At 46.2% G+C, this 16,889-nt stretch overlaps 1 protein-coding gene across 1 annotated transcript in view; it reads left to right on the forward strand.

The window, feature by feature from the left end:
• The window catches only part of LOC138259754 (sodium/potassium/calcium exchanger 4-like), a 505,351-nt gene that overhangs the window by 321,889 nt on the left and 166,573 nt on the right, over window positions 1-16,889 (forward strand). Inside the window, exons 8-10 of the mRNA XM_069207641.1 lie at window positions 174-313; window positions 3,659-3,864; window positions 4,273-4,660. Of these exons, the coding sequence (XP_069063742.1) occupies window positions 174-313; window positions 3,659-3,864; window positions 4,273-4,660 (734 nt within the window). The remainder of the gene's footprint in view (window positions 1-173; window positions 314-3,658; window positions 3,865-4,272; window positions 4,661-16,889) is intronic.

A 16,889-nucleotide genomic window follows, 5' to 3' on the forward strand; every position in this document is an offset into this window, starting at 1 on the left:
ATCTACAATACTTCTTTGATGTTGTGGGATCTATAGTTTATGGGTTCTTTGCCACCTTCTTACAGTTTCACATAGAAAGTGGATTCCACCAGGATCCTTCCCTTATCTCTGTCATGAAAAACAATGGGACCTCCATTTCTGAAAATAACTCACTAAAGCCACTTTTCCTCCAGATACAACAAGAAACTGCAAAACCTGTTCACAAGGAATCAGAAGACTATGGCGAATGGGAGTGCAGTCAGCAACGAGATGGTGAATGATAGCGCTTCTCATGACGTCACCGATGACCCATCTCTGCCCCTGATAGGGGAAGGTAAGCGAAAGTAGACAGAAGATGGTGGGCCATGCACTGGACTATCTCCAGCCAGTTTGTCAACAGCTCAGGAAACAATCTCATTTTACTATCCAGAAATTCAAAAGCCTATTTTTTGTAATCAGTGCAAAGAGTCCACCAGTGTTTTCACCCTTGTGCGTCTGTGTATAACCATTTGTAAATATTGGCGATTCTCTTTTATCTACTATTACTTTTTATAATAGCATGATAGGATTATTTGTCTTCGTCAGCGATGAAAAAACAATAATTGACGATAGTGACATTCGATAATAACACGCTGTATTTTATGGGGTAGTCCGTACCATATTTCTTTCAAACTATAAAACTAAAGAACCCCATCATGTACATTTGCATTATTTATATAGTGAAAGTCATTCGAGAAACTGAAGGAAAGTGAATGCCACACCACACGAAGAAATGCACAACCATGTGAAAGGACACAGACAACTTAGAACAATGTTTTACAAAATATCTTCATAATCTAAGCAGGACAAGATAAAAAATATCGAATGACAACAGCGCTTATTTTAACTTTGCATACTGCATTGATGAGAAGTCGAAAATATTTTCAGTGTATCATTTCTATTGTTAACATGCATGAGACAAGTACAACTTTTGGGGCTGATTGAGTAAGGAATGGCACAAGGTGAACGTGCAAATTTTTCAGATTCCGGCATACGATGCAAGCTAGGAGCCTTTGCCTCATTGCTCATGCCCTAGCTGTAAATATGGTGCAAAAGATTAGTTCCCTCGTGTTTTGTCGACATAGTGCATACAGTTATCTGTTACTGCTTATTTAGCATTTATTTAAATTGGGCTAAGGTGTTGATCTAATAATAGTTGTCTCAGAACTACTTTACAGAAGTTGCAGATTCAAACACAGAGTGCTCAAAGTTCAGAATGTTGGCATCTGTCAAGGTTATTAAGACTTCACCATCTGTGTGAATGTCATAAAGTTGGTAAAGTTTAAAAAACAGGTTGTTACAACTCTCATTGAGAGGTTGCTTGGCAGACAAAAATGGGAAGCCTGATATTTAGGGCAAATTTGCCTTGTCAAAAACGTTTTTTCTTGGGAAAAATCACTACTTTTCTCTGATCATTTCTCCTGCTTTTGAAGTTGATAAGCCAACATTGATGGAAAGAGTCTCTTCTTTTCCCAGAACATTTCTCCTGCTTATGTGGTAGCTAAACAAACTTTTCATACGTTTTCAGGCAGAATATTGACTTTGTACGAAACAAATTCAAATATCTAGATGTTACCATGGCAAGATCTGTTAACATAACCTCCACTTATTTCAGTACTTACTGCCTCATTACGAGGCTAGTGGTCCTAGGACCACCAGCCTTGCAATGGCGGTCAGACCGCTGCACTCCAGGCGGTCCGACTGCCAAATTTCAACCTGCCTAAAGACCGCCGTCCCCGCCGGGAACATGGTCCCTGATGTGGTGAATGCGGTCGGGGTTGTACTCAGCCAGGGCAGCTCTGAATTCAGTGCTACCTGGCTGAATACAACCCCACTTTCCACCAGCCTTTTCATGGTAGGGAACACTGCCATGAAAAGGCTGGTGGAAAGCCAGTGCCGGGGCCCACGGGGGGGGCCCTGTAGTGCCCATACCCATGGCTTGGGCAGTGCAGGACCCCCCCGCCCAGCACCATCAGAATGCGCACTGCAGACAGTGCATATTCCGAGGGTGCTGGTCGGACTCCTCTGTGCTACGGTATAGGACTCGGCTTCCTTAAGGGACCCAAGTCCTATATCGTAGCACTGCTCCCATACGACTGACCAGCAGAAATGCATATTAAAATGTTCCTGCCAGTCAGCCCAGTGGGAACATTGAAATACACTTGCGGGGAACGTCACTGCCATGGCAGTGGAATCCTCTCCATGAGTTTGGAGGTCCCGCGCTGGGACCGCCAAACCCATAATGAGGCCATTAGTTTTTCAGTAATCCAAATCCACTAACAATTTGGGACCTATTCAGAAATCTAAATTAAAATGTGAGTAAATCTGTACGTGTGTAGATTAGATGTCTTTCACCCCCTAAGAGGGGGATAAGACCAAATATACAAGTGTAAAATAACTATTAGTAATTTTTCTCATGTAAGTGGAGGTCTCTGCCAATAGGCTGAAGCCTGTCTGTGGTAAAGTTTAGGGAAAAGTGAAAACAAATTATTTAAATTAAAAAAAAATTAAAAATATTTTAAATGTTGAATAAAAATACAAAAATGCTACTTTGCTAATAATTTTGAATGTTATATTTATTTAAATTGAATTGTTTGATTTGTTAAAACAACTTCCACTTACCGTAACATGTTTCTATTTATTATACAGTAAAAAGTACTCAAAGTTATGTATTCAACTACTATAAATGAATCTAATTTACAAATAGTTACATTTTTTTTTACATTTAAAAGGTTATTAAAATATAAAAGACTATCTATTTTTTATTTTTATGTAATTTTTAACATTGAATTAACAGTATGTATATGTTAGAAATCCAAATAAATGAATTTATTTGAACATTATTTGCTATAGGGTTTTATTTTACTTCTCTGCCTCCAGTATTTTCCAGGAGAGGGTGCTACAGTACCAGTGGTTGGCAAGGTGTGATTCTGTACTTCCTCCAGGTCTGAGCTGGAATGTATTCACTACTCTTTTGGGCCCTTTTGAATGTTGTGACTTTATAAGTGCAGCTTGTGACTAGTGATGGGCTTACTGTTTTATTTTTTAATCCTCTCAACCCCCCTCCCATTTTGTAGCATTTATTCACCATTTTCCAGCCACTGCACCTTGTCCCCCTCATATTTACTCCTCAACCAGAAGAGTACATGTATAATATAGAAGAGGCAGAGACCCCTCACATAGGTGAGTGAATACCATTTTCTGGTGCATGAGTAGTATTTTCGAGGTACTACATAACACTCGCTCAGCACACCTACACAATTGCATCTGCTTTCACAAATCTTCCAAACACCTCCGCCTGTTTGGATCCCTACTTTTACACATCCCACACACATGGAAAGCCAGATCCAGCAGTCAAGCCTTCTCCTACATCACTCCTTAAGCCTTAAATGATCAGCTGCTACACATAAGAGCCTCCTCCTCACTTCTTGAATTCCACTAGAAGCTGAAGACCTAGTTTTTTGAGTAGTCAAATTAGGCCATAGGTTTGGCTAGACTCACCCCTGCTCAGTGCCAGGATAGCCTTCTGGGTGATATTGTGCTCTACAAATCCGCATTACATTACCTAACTATTGTAGTATTAATAAACATGCTACCAAATGCAGTTTATGAATTGGTCCCTTTTTGTATACTTGTGTAGTTTGTGCTATTGCAAGTGCCTGCAGGAGTCTACGCTATCCGTTCTGCACGCAGGTGCCGGGTGGCTCACGTCGGAGTGCAGCGCGGCGCGGAATTCGAACGCTACTGCCACCGCCGCCACCGCCATTGCTACTGCTGCTTTTGGGGGGGCACAGGAAGCGGAAAAGGCGTGCGGAGGAGCCCGAGGAGCCCCCCGTGGTGCCCGCGGTGGGAGGCAGGGAGTTATCCCCACAGAACCCCTGGAGACAGCCCCAGGCGTTCCCTCCACCCTGCCCCTGGCAATACGCCCCCCCTTGCGGACTGTCACCCCAACGGGCACCGGGAGCCACTGAGAGCCATCGCTTGCCACCGCTTGACAAAACCACCCGTGCAGACAGTCCTTCACCCCACGTGTGCACGGGGAAAGCCCATGCGGCCGGTGGAAGCTGAGGAGTCGTCAGGAGTCGTCAGTCCTCCATCTTGCACGCTGAGTAACTGTCTTGCCCTGAATAGTAACTCGCAATCTGAGGCGAACAGAAGTCGTCTTTCACAAGACTGCGTCCAGGGCTTGTATGCACGGACCCTCTGTGCACGGATAGGCTCTGCCCTCCTCGCCCCTCTGTGGGCCGCTCGTAGCCCGTAGCTGCGCCTTCCGTGGATTGTGCGGGGGTCCCACGAGTTGCGTTTTCGAGGGGTTCCGGAAGGGGAGAAGCCATCGCTGCCGTGCAGGAGCTGCGCTCCAGCGTCTTCGACTGCCTGAAGGACGGGCTCAGGCTCCTGGAGGAGCGCGAGAAAGCCTTCCTGGGGGGTGTGCAGGAGGGGCTGGGAGCGGTGACCCAGGACCTCAGTGAACTTGATCGTCTCAGTGATCTAGTGGGAAAACCATCCGAGAACCACCCCCTCCACAACAGCGGCCTGCTGAGCCTCGATCCGGTGCGGGATAAAACTCTACTGTTCAGTCAGCTTCTTCAAGCCTACAAATGGTCGAACAAGGACACAGGGCTGCCGGCTCGGACCACCGCAAGTAGCGGCCGCCGCCGTTGTAGGCTGCCTGCTAAAAACTCGCTGGGAGGTCTATAATACCCAGAATCCTCTGGGTTTCCTGTGCGCCAAGTGGCGCGAAAGTGCTGTTACGTGCCCCGGGCCCTTAAATTGCAACAAGGTACACCGCACTACGGGACGTGCGCGGGCGGCGCCGGGCTAAGCCCGGGCAAAGGGCGGGCCCTCTGTGGCCCTCAGAGGCCTGAAGAGACTGGACTGGGCACGGGACTCTGCCTAAACTGTAAATTAGCTGTATTACATCTTGATTACGTGGTTTTGTGTTTTGTATTGCTGAATTATAGCTGGTGGTACTTACTGCAACCAACCTATGATGACTAACTGTAATAACTCCGCCAAAAATCTAGGGGTTACTATGCTTGATAACTACCTGGTTAAGGTGGTTAAAAAGATTAATAGCGATCGCAGAGTCTCCCTAGGGAAAGGAGGTTCCCCCGTTCAGACACACCCTAGTTCCTCCCCACATATAGTGTCTACTTTTGAGGATCTGGGTGCCAACACTGATAAGGATATGATCCTAACTGAGGCACAGATACATTCTAATCCCTTAGACTCAACGGGTATAATTGGCGAGAGCCCATTTAGCCCCGTGGTTATGGCAGAGACTCCCCCCCAACCAGTAAGAGCAGTTAGGGCTTGTAGAAAGTCGTTGGGCAAAAGAGGAGTGGGGAAGGTCAGCAATTCTCGAAAGCCCCTCGAAGCAAAAACCCATACTATTAAAACAAGAGGATTAGACGGGGATCTGATAAGCCAGTGGGTTGCTGTCATAACAGGCAGTATATAGAAAATATACTGGCAACAGTAGAGGATAAGCTAGCGACAAAAATGGCTGAAATTTTTAGCACATTATTGCTGAAAATCGAAGTACTTACCCAAGAGGTTCATAGTCTGAGGGTACAGGCAACATCGACACCAGCAGATGTACTAACGGTACCTCTAGATTTACCATCTGGAAATTGTGTTGAGCAGGCAATACTCGTGGGCAGCAGTTTAAGACATAAAGCCCCATGTAACGGAACAAGTTTGGAGGCGGAGCCCACTATACCTAGGGAACCCGAAGTGATTCGAGGGTCCTTAGAGGGTAGGCCTCAACCAACTCGAGTCCATAAGGAAGCAAGAGAGCACAACAATAATTATAATGTTAGGATTGATCTCCCACCGGAGGCCGCTCCATTTGTATGTATATTGTCAGGAGTCCCAGTACTTAGTTCAGGTAAAAAAGAAGGTTACAATGACTTAAAAAACAAAGTAGCCTTCTGGCTTACTAAGAATAGACCCCTCCCCCCTACCATTGATGGTAAAATCTTAAATGTGAGAAGGGTGGGTTGGCTTGGCCACATGATTAAAGATATCCCAGGTGATCTGGTAATAGTTAATTTTAGGAGTACTAATGTGGTCCCATTTTTGAGAGGCTGGTGCCCGCAACTTGCAGATGGACCAATAGTCACGTGGGAATTCCCTGATTTTTATCCTACGGTGTATCCCAAGGTGAAGGTGCCTTCCCAGATTAACAAAAATGTCATTAACCCTCCTAGGGGTTGGTTCGCACCAGAAAGCATTGAACCCTTGATTACTGCCGGGAGATATGGGCCGTTATCCTGCCTAGATGAGAATGATTGACTCATCGGTAGAGAAGAAATAGTGAATTTAACTTTATTGAAATCCCCCCACATAGAAGATATAAGTTGGAAGGCTATTGCCACAGATCAAAGTAATAATCCTGACACTATCCCTGTTGGTATAGTGTCCGTATTACCTAATTTTAGTATGGACTCACCCTCTGCTTTAGCTGAGCCTGTTGATATGTTTTCAAGGTATATATCCTGGAATATAGCCGGTCTGGAGTCCAGCCAGTGTATTCCTGATTGGAGGGACTTCATAGATCAGGGCGATATAATTGCATTCCAGGAAACATGGGCTATCACACCGATTTTTCGGGTGGGGTATCTGAACTTTAGCAAGCCAGCAATTAGGGGCCAGAAAGGGCGTCCTGTTGGAGGTCTTACCATTTGGGTCCGCCAAAGTGCGGGTGTAAGAGTTGAAGAAGTGACAATTGATGGTCCAGACATAATTGTCTTAAAGATAAAGTCCAACCAAGGTACAAACATCCTGTTGGTTAATATTTATGTCAGGGGCCTCCAGGGAGGAAGGGTTTCTCCGACCCTCCTCCTGTTGGATGACATTCTATCAGGAAGAACGACCGATGGCCACAAGATTGTGATGGGGGATTTTAATACTTGTTTTGAGCCTTTGGGTATTGAGGACGGCCCGCTCACCGAGGATGAGGATCTATCCTGGGGTATTCCCCAACTCGAGATACCTCCGATTGCTAAGTGGTCGAGCCCAGCCACCTATATCAAGGGGCTATGCCTGGATATGGGTCTAAGAGCTGTTAATGGAAGGGTCAAGTCAGATAGGAAGGGCAGGCATACGTTCAACAACGGCAGACACAGTAGTCGTACCGACTATATTTTGGTCGATGTGAGGCAGTGGTCTGCAGTTGTTGATATGCTAGTTACGGAACGCCCAGAGAGCGATCACGACCCGCTGGTTTTGACCTTAAGGGATTCCAGCTTTCAGAGGTCTGAGGGCAGTGGTCCTAATATAACAGAAAAAGAGGTCATTGTGAGCAATGATATGCGCAGGGTACGCTGGCCCAAAATAGCTGTGGACGCTGGGGCCAGCAGGGCGATAAGAACCTTAGTGTCTAGTTCTGTGGAGCTTTTAAACAGTTGTGGCTCACAGGACGAGATTAACAGCGAACTTTTACGTACCCATTCTGACTTGTTTCAGGAACTTAAAAAGTTGTTCATTAAATTTATCCCTAAACAACCTAGGACCAAGAAATACTCATCCACTACCTGGTTTGATAAAGAGTGTAGTAAGACAAAAAGAGTTCTCTTTGAGGCTATTAAAAACAAAAATCATAGCCAGATTAGATCTTGTAGAAAACTCTATAATGAGGCAAAACGCAAAGCAAAACAAAAGTGGGACGAGGAACGCTGGCTTATGCTGTCAGAAGCCTGTGGTAAACGCAATATGCAACAGTTTTGGTACCTCATAAAATGGGGTATCTCGCAGGACGCCCACTATAGTCCAGCATCTGTCTCTAATCATCAGTGGGTAAAAAAATTTGAGGATCAGTTTAAGTGTTATACAGTAGAAGTGACTATACCCTACTGTCTTGAGCCCGTCGAGCCGTTAATATTCTCAGCTACTGAAGTTATCAATTGCCTGCAAAACATTCCCAAAGGAAGGGCTCCTGGCCCAGATGGTATTCCAGCTGACATTTTTTTGGAAGACCAGGACCTGTGGGTACCTTATATACTCCACCTGGTGAATGCAGTTGCAGCAGGCGCTAAAATTCCTGACTCATGGTATGGGGCAGAAATCCTTCCTATATACAAGAAAGGCGATCGCTCAGTACCCTCAAATTACCGGCCTATCAGCCTTATTGATGCGATCCAAAAAATCATAGCGCGCCTCATTTTAGGGAGGATACAGGAATGGATAACAGACTCAGATATTTTGACTCCGTTGCAGGCGGGTTTTAGACCTCATGTAAGCACCCTTGATCAAGCCTTTCGTTTTGCCCTTTTATATTGGAAAACAGTTTTTTTGGGTAAGGGCAAGTTGGATGCTGCTTTTGTGGATCTAAGATCTGCATTCGACTTGGTCCCTAGGACTAAATTATGGGATTGCATACTGGAACAGGGAATGCCCAGGGCTCTAGTGCGACTCTTAATGAATCTTCATGCATACACTTATGCCCAAGTCTGCTGGGGTAAGCCTGGCGAGGTTACGGACAGGTTCCATGTTTTGAAAGGTGTTAGACAAGGATGTGTCCTGGCTCCCACTTTGTTTTCCCTGTTTATTAACGGGGTTACCAAATATTTTGCAACACATCCCACGGATGCTCCCCAGATAGCGGGAATGAAAGTACCATTGCTCATGTTCGCGGATGATACCCTGTTATTATCAAAGACAAGGCAAGGGCTCCAGCAGGCCCTATTCAGATTTGAGTTATTTTGTGACGAGCATGAGCTAGAAGTAAATGTTTCTAAAACAAAATTCATGGTACTAAGAGGTCGAACACAAACTGTGGCAAGGGTTAAAATGGGTGGTGCTATTCTCGAGCAAAGAATGAACTTACATATCTGGGTGTGCATTTTAGTGATAATTTTAGTTGGAAACCCCAGATTGATATTCAAGCACTTAAACATGTTCAATTAGGCGGTGCCCTTCTTAAGGAATATAAAAGATCATTTACCCGCCCGATGTCCCCACTTATGGAAATCTATGGGTCAAAAATTCTTCCCTCAGTCTTGTATGGGGCTGAGCTTTGGGGTTATAGCAATCTGGACCGACTGATGCTGGCCCAAAATAGATTTATAAGAGGGGCGGTTGGTCTTCCGAGGTCATCCCCACGCATCCCGCTCCTTTATGACCTTGGGCTCCAACCGGTGGAAGATCAAGCCAGATTTCGGCCCTTGGCCTTCAGGTGGAGGTTGTGGTCTACCCCAGAGCTGTTATTATATGCGAAAGCATGCCTCGAGGTAAGGGACACCCTAGGATCCGATAAGATTGGTTGGTTTAAGGGTGTTAGAACCACCCTTTGTGCCATGGGTCTGGGTGCCCTTTGGCACAACCCCGACTCAGCTACTTTTCCTTCAAAAAAAGAGCTGAAACAACTATATTGGGAATGGGTGGTAGGCATAAGACACTCATCCCTTATAGGTAGTTCCCTTACAACAACATTTGTACACGTGAAAGATGTCTCTGCAATTGAAAAGTACTGGGATGTTATTACAAAACCTATGGACCGAAAATTATATCACCAAGTTAGAGTGGGCTCAATACCATTAAGGTGTTTAACCTCAACCTGGGGCACTGGAGGCCCAGATAAATGCCCATTGTGTACTGAAATGCGGGAAAATGTGAGCCATCTGTTCTTTGTTTGTCCATTATATGCTGCCCCAAGGAAGAAGTGGTTGGTACCCCTATGCAAAAGTCTGGGCACACAATCGGCCGAGACTGCTTGTAGGATCCTTAAAACTGATCTTTCACCTACTATAGCAATAGGGGTGGCCAAATTCCTGGGGTGGGCATGGATAATTCGTTCTGAACTACTAAAACAGCTATATGTTTAGATAAGTAATTTATCTTGAACTTTAGAATTGAGTTTTTAAAGTAATGTACTTTTTTTTTTTTAAATATGTTAAACTATTTAACAAATGAAGCATTAGATAGATTTAATACGTTCTTAGTAGCTTTTATGAAATATTGTATTTATTGTTCTAATCGTTAGCACTGATAATTTTATAAGTATTATGACGTGTAGCATGTCTTTTATGATGAAATATCGAATAAAGACTTCATTGACTTGACTTGACTTGTATACTTGTATCTGCATAATGCCCTTATAGTTCAACGTATTCATTGATTGAGTTGACGGTCTAAATCCTCAATTTCCTACCCCATTACTGCCTCTGGTGTTCTCTTTGTTGCACTCTCACTGCTATCATTACTCCCCTCAGTACCTTTCTGTAGTAATATCATTGTAGGCTTAGGATTTTGAGTTTAGAAGGGACCTGAAACCTCTGTCTGAGCAGCAAGACACAGATAAAGCTATGATCAACAAAAAGCTAGAACAAAACATCCATAACCTCAACATCTGGTATGCAACCATATATGGTGTATATCATAGGTTTAGCTAATATAAAATAACTTAAAATTACACCACAGGTAATTGGCTGAATCTTAGAGTGTAATACAGACAGACAGGCAAGGGATGCCATGGAGCGACATTGCAATAACTATAATTGCTGTATTTTATACTGCTACCCCTTCTGCAGATCTTTGATACAGAACAGTGCATCTGAAATCAACCAAGTTTTAGCTGAGAAACTATCGCAGGTGAGTCCAGGGGCTGTATCATGAACAGTTGTGATAGCTCAGAGCTGAACCGAACCACTGTTTCGACGCATTTGCACTGTCAAAAGAGCATAAATAGAACTCTTTCTTCCGTTGTTATTCCATGAACTGCAGACAGCACAGGTCAGAAACAGAGCCGCAATCTCTGTTTACTGTTTCCATGAATTAACTCAGAGACGTTCTAAGTTAGATTTATGCACTTAAGAGAGTGCAAAGTACCATTCCGCTTTTCCTTGAACCAAATACATCTTCATCCTATAGCCCCAGGAACCTCAAGAGCAAAGGAAAGCTCACACTAATGTTATCCTAGCGCGAGAAGATCTGCTTATGCGAGTGCCCTCTCAAGCAGTAGCTCCAAATTGTTGAATACATTTCCAATATAAATAAGGTAGACATTATCCCTGCTGTCTTTGAAGAAAAATTTGAAAGCACACCTGCTTTCAACCAGCTGCTGCTCCCTTTTCTCCAACCAGTAGAATCTCAGTCACTTCGATCATAAAACTGCACCTCTGTTATTACGGCACCAGCTTTTGTTCTCTGTGGGTGTAGACTATAATTGTATTCTTGAAAAAAGCTTTCAAAATATGTCTCTGACATATTTGTTGCCAAAACATATTATAATGTGCTTTATTCCCACACACGGGATCTAGTATACATTACATACAAAAAAATCTAAAATAGACAGTTCACATATATAGGATCTAAATGGACTGAGTATATGGCTATAACCAAAACATGATTAGTTTAAGTTTTCAGGCCCTGTCAAAGCCTTTATTTTGTACCATGAGCTACTTAGAACAAATCCTAACCTCTTCACTGAGTTTGAAGTTGGATCACCATAGATTCTCAAATGCAACCTTGATTTCAACTAGTTAACTTTACATCAGGTTCATAATTAGAATCACTAGCATAAAGGATTCAAAGTTAAAGTAAATCAGCCTTTTCAGCTCTTAAGATCGTAGGAGATCTGTGTGATATTGACCAATGTCATAATAAAAACACCATAATTATAACCTTTTACGAACCAAAACCCCAAATTCTTCATTTTTAGGATTGGGCTAGCCATATTGAAAAACACATTGTCAAGAACGCCAAAATGTCCAAAATATGGCATCAGCTCTGGTCCTAATCATGATCAAAGCTTTCCCATGCCTAGTGACTGTTCTTGTCCTATCCCTTATCTTAACCCCACTCCTTCTGCTTGCCCTTTTTTGCTTCCAGTAACCCTAACAAGTACTCTTACCCTTATCTGATCCGTAACATTAATTCCTTCCCTACCAAGAGTCTTTACTCCTTGCCTAAATGAGCTGTATCACATAAAGCGAGAACTTGAAGCGCTTATTTAAGACACTGGGGGTTATAACAACCCTGTCGGTCTTTGACCGCCAGGGCTGTTTTGGAGGAAGCACCGCCAACAGGCTGGCGGTGCTTCCATGGGGGATTACGACCGCCGCGGAAGCGGCGCGATCGCACCGCCGGGACCGGCGATTTTCCACCACTTTTGTCCCGGCGGATTTAATCCTGCCCAGGGGATTACGAGCCCCCCTCCCGCCAGCCTTTTCATGGCGGTTTGAACCGCCATGAAAAGGCTGGCAGAAAGGGGAGTCGCAGGGCCCCTGGGGGCCCCTGCACTGCCCATGCTGCTGGCATGGGCAGTGCAGGGGCCCCCTGCCACGGCCCCATGGAGCTTTTCACTGTCTGCTATGCAGACAGTGAAAAGCGCGACAGGTGCAACTGCTCCCGTCGCACAGCCGCAACACCGCCGGCTCCATTTGGAGCTGGCTCCCGTGGTGTGCCCGAGATCCCCACTGGGAAACCTGGTTTCCGCCCGCCGGCCCAGCGGGGATCTCATAATAGACCCCGCGGGAGTGCAGCTGCATTGGCGGCCGCTTGGCAGTTCAACATTGGCGGGCGGCCTTAGCCGCCTGCCAAGGTTGTAATGAGGGCCACTGTCTCTACCACAGATTTGGGTTGGCTGGTGTTTTAATATATATCATATTATGCTATATATGAAGTATACATATATATGCACATCACATCACCCAAACACACATTCTTGAAACAGACGGGCAGGGCATGGTATGTAAGCAGGCCCACTATACCCTTGAATATTCTACAAACTACCACTCCTCTGTAATAAAGATTCTGGGTGCCAGTGATAAGGTGAATTTTATTCTTTCATGGGGAAACGGACCTGGTGCGTTTCAGCTCTACTAGAGCCTTGATTACTGAACAATGAGTGGTAGATTTCTAAATAGATATTTATATAGCACTGCTTGCAGGTGACATAGTGCAGCTCCGCACCAAAAGCATTCTGCTCCAGAAGTGAGGTGCGGAGCCTCATATAAATGCAGGCCATGTGGCTGATATCAGTTCCTTTCTTTCTGCGCCACCAGAAGCAAATACGGAACTAACCTATGTCTTCTTTTGAGACTCTTTTTGCAAATGTTTTAAAATAAAATGCCAGTATTTTAGGGACAGTGTCACCCACCAAAACTACAGGGTTTAAACCTTATAGGGCCTGTCTGAAGCAAAAGTCTGTGACAGATCTCCATCAGGTTTGCATCTGGTGCCTGGGGTTGGAGCATGACTCCATGGGCTGCAGTTACTGTTCCTCGATGAATCCTAATGCCATTAGGAATGCAAAGTCAACCTCTACGTCGTCAAGCACCGTAAGACTCCATAGGGGACGGTTGAAGGAAAGATCCTCAACCCAGTCCTGCTCCCGAAGATGTTCCCATGGCTAATCTTTGTCACACTCGAAGTCCTCAGGTAAGTCGAAGAAGAAACATAAAAAGTTGAAGCAGACTCTGCCCCTTTCTGACATCTTTGAACACCAGAGAAGGCCAAACGGAGTCAACGTTATTGATCTTGCTTCAGAAGCTGTTCTCATTTGTAGGTAATTCAGACCCTTCTTCTGAGCCAACCTGAACTCCCAGGTCCATCAGTGATGCCACAGCACAGTCAGGAGTTTCATGAAGCCAACCTGTGCCTATTTGACTCATTACTGGTTCTCCGGGCCCCAAGGAACTGCAAGAACCTCATCTAAGATTTGACCAGCAGGTCTGCCTTTGGCGCCAGTTGGACCCTCTGGACTATTTAAGAGTCTTATCCTAAATTTGATGCCAAATCTGATCATGATTCCACAACCCATGCCAGATCATGGAGCATCGACGCAGGATTTCGAAGCACCACCTGTCATGCTCTCCAAGTCGGTGCCTCTTCAACTTCGACTTAGGCTGCCTCCTGATCCATCTGGACTGCAGCCTTTTGGTGTCCCATCAGACTGCCTTTGCCTCATGCCTTCTTTAGAACAGATTCTGATAGCGTCCCCTGTGTTACTGGGGACAAAATTGCTTAGCAACACCACAGAATAAAACGATCTGGGTTTATTCCATTGTTATTTTGCGCGCCACGTCACCCCAGTTTAGACCCAGACATATGCAAATCAGCCTTCACCCTGCACCCCATGGGAACAGTCCAGTTTGAACTGCCAGGCTAAGTCCTTGCTGGACCGGAAACAAGACAGATTGGCTCAGTAGAGCAGTTCACACCAGTGTGGCTGTTAGACAACATGCCTGGGTGAGGACCACGGGCTTCTCTGGTGATGTCTAGTCAACATTAATGGACATGCCCTTCGATGGGTCTGTCCTCTTCGGGGTAAAAAGCAGACTCAGCTGTCGAGCACTTTAAAAATAGTGGGGCCAAAGCGCACTTGTTGGGTCTGTCTGCTATGCCACGTCAGCCACTTCACCACTTTCTTCCCCTCCATGGCTAAGTTAGAGACTTTTAATACTGCCAGTGTTGCGCCGCGCCTACTGCGGTGCACTCGGAGTAACCGAGTCGGGACGCAGCTGGGGCTGTGGTGCAGTTCCTCGGTCGCCGGGCATGCCTCTCCCCTTCTTCTCAGCATTTCCTCGCACAAGGCCCTAGGTTTTGCATCGGGCCTCGGCGAGCTCGGGGTGCGATGCGGCCTAGGAATTAACGGTGGGCCCCCATTCCCCCCACTATGTCACATACCTGGTCTTTTGCCTTACTCTGTTCTTTTCTTTTGTGGTTTGTTCTTCTTTTTCTTGTCTGCCTCTTGTCTGGGTGGAGACATGTTCTTCTTCTTCTCCCCAGCATGTCTTTTTCTTCCCTGCATGCATCAGGAGCCCTTTCTAACATGGTGTCTTCATCTGTATCCCCTATGGTAGTTTTTCCCAATCTAGTATGGCATCTTTTCAGTTCCTGAATGTCACTTCCTGTTTTTGGGTATATAAGGACTGAGACCCTTGGTCTCATTTCGCTGCAACACTTCCTATGGTGGTGATCACGCTCCGGTTTTCCAGCCTTTTTTTTGCCTTATTTCTGGTCCTTCCAGTTATATTTTTGTTATTGAAAACTTACCTTTGCCTGTGTCTTTTTGTTGTTCCAGGGAGTTCCAGCCTTTGAGGTTTTTTCCTTTGGGTTTTTCCTCAGGGACTTATTTTGGAGGGCACGGACTGCCTTGACGTTCCCTTGTCAGCAGCACCGTGGCTACCAGAATGGGTCGCCCATATCTTGGTCAAGGCAGGACCTACAAGCTGCAAGACCATCCTCATCCTGCAGATAAATCTGGTAAGTGACAAGTCAACCGTGACAGCCAGCAGATGCAGCCAGTTTGGCAAACGGTGGTTGCGGGTGGGGCTGGTGGGAACTGTGTTGAGAAGCTGTCGTAGATGTTGGAGATCTTGTGGTGGAAGAAGGTGGCAAGGTGGTCACAGAGGGCTTGGGATGGGAGATGTCAGTGGTGTCAGTGCTGGGTTAGGTGAATTATTTGATCGGAGTGAAGAGTTCTTTGCTGTTGTGTGCGTTGGGGTTGATTTGTTCTCGTATTGCGGTTTCTTCATGGCTCTGATGAGGCGGTGGTGTGATGTGACAGCGGTTTTGAGGGCTGCATGGTCTGCCGAGATGGAAATTGAGGTCACTGAGGCGGATGTAGTCTGTAGAGGTGAGGGAGCGATGTGCGATGAAGTAGCTAAGGATTTGCTGAGGGGGGCAGGGTCCGGGGGGGTCTGTAGACAAGGGTGCCATGTAGGGTAGTGTTTGGGTTGGTTTGGATCTGGAAGTGAAGGTGCTCAATGTCGGGTGCGTGGTCGTCTGTGCTGGTAGTCAGGCGGAGGGTGTTCTTGTGTACTATGGCGATGCTTCATGCCCGTCGGTTGGTGCGATCCTTGTCAATGATCTTGTAGCCGTCAGGGATAGCGATGGTGAGGTCTGGTGCAAAGGCAGAGTTTAGCCAGGTTTCTGTGAGGAATGCGACATCTGGGGCGGTGGAGTCGAGCAGCTCTCAGATCTCCAATGCGTCTTATTTGAGGAAGCATGTGTTGAGCAGGATGCAGCTGAGGTGGTCATGTCTGGTTCTTGAGGGCTGTGTGGTTGGTGAGATTGATGTGCATTGGCAGGAGAAGGTGCAATTGCAGCAGGCGAAAGGTCCTTGGGTGTCGCTCGTGATGCATGGTGGCAGGCTGTGTTTCGTCTGGTGTCGTAGCAGTGAGGGGTGCAGGGACCATGTTCCCTTGGCACTGTCCAGGTGCGGACGGGCGCAGACGGACTTGCTTTTGCCAGAGCAGCCGCAATTAAGTAGGTGTGGTGAGGTGGGAGGTGCTGGCTAGCTGGGAGGCGGGAAGCAGCACCGAGAATGGGTGGAGCCGCCAGGGCAGGCAGCTGCAAGGGTGGGAAGCGCAATGGGGAGCAAGTGGCGAAAAAGAGCACAGAAGAGAAATACAAGAGAAATAGCACAGAAAGTGAAACAAGATACATACAGGAAAAATAATAGAAAGACAGGAAAACAGAGCCAGAGACGGACAATACTCACCACTGAACCACCAGAGGTGAGGCACAGGCAGGGGCCTGAGGGTGGAGGAGGGCCTCGAACTCTACAACAGGAGCACAGGGGGGGCACACAGCTACCAGGTCGAGCTGCGTGGTAGGTGAGCAATGCATGCTAACAAGGTTAGTGAGGTTGCCACAAGGATAGTTAACCAAGGTAAGTACCATGTTCATTAGAGCGCAGTGCTTGGATACCCTAACCTCCTAGCACTTCTTGGTGCTTTGAGTGCTGTGGTACTCTGCGGGATCCAGCACAGCTCTCCCCTAAGGTCCTTTGGTCCTCCCAAAGGCCTTATGCAACGGGGGGTTGGGTGTAGGACCCGGCCTCAGCCAACTAACTGCAGGAGGTTGGGCTCAGCGTCTGGCCTCTGCAGCTAACAATGTGCTCCAAATGGTCCTTGGCAACA

Source organism: Pleurodeles waltl, chromosome 9, assembly GCF_031143425.1.
Source record: "Pleurodeles waltl isolate 20211129_DDA chromosome 9, aPleWal1.hap1.20221129, whole genome shotgun sequence".
Classification (NCBI taxonomy): domain Eukaryota; kingdom Metazoa; phylum Chordata; class Amphibia; order Caudata; family Salamandridae; genus Pleurodeles; species Pleurodeles waltl.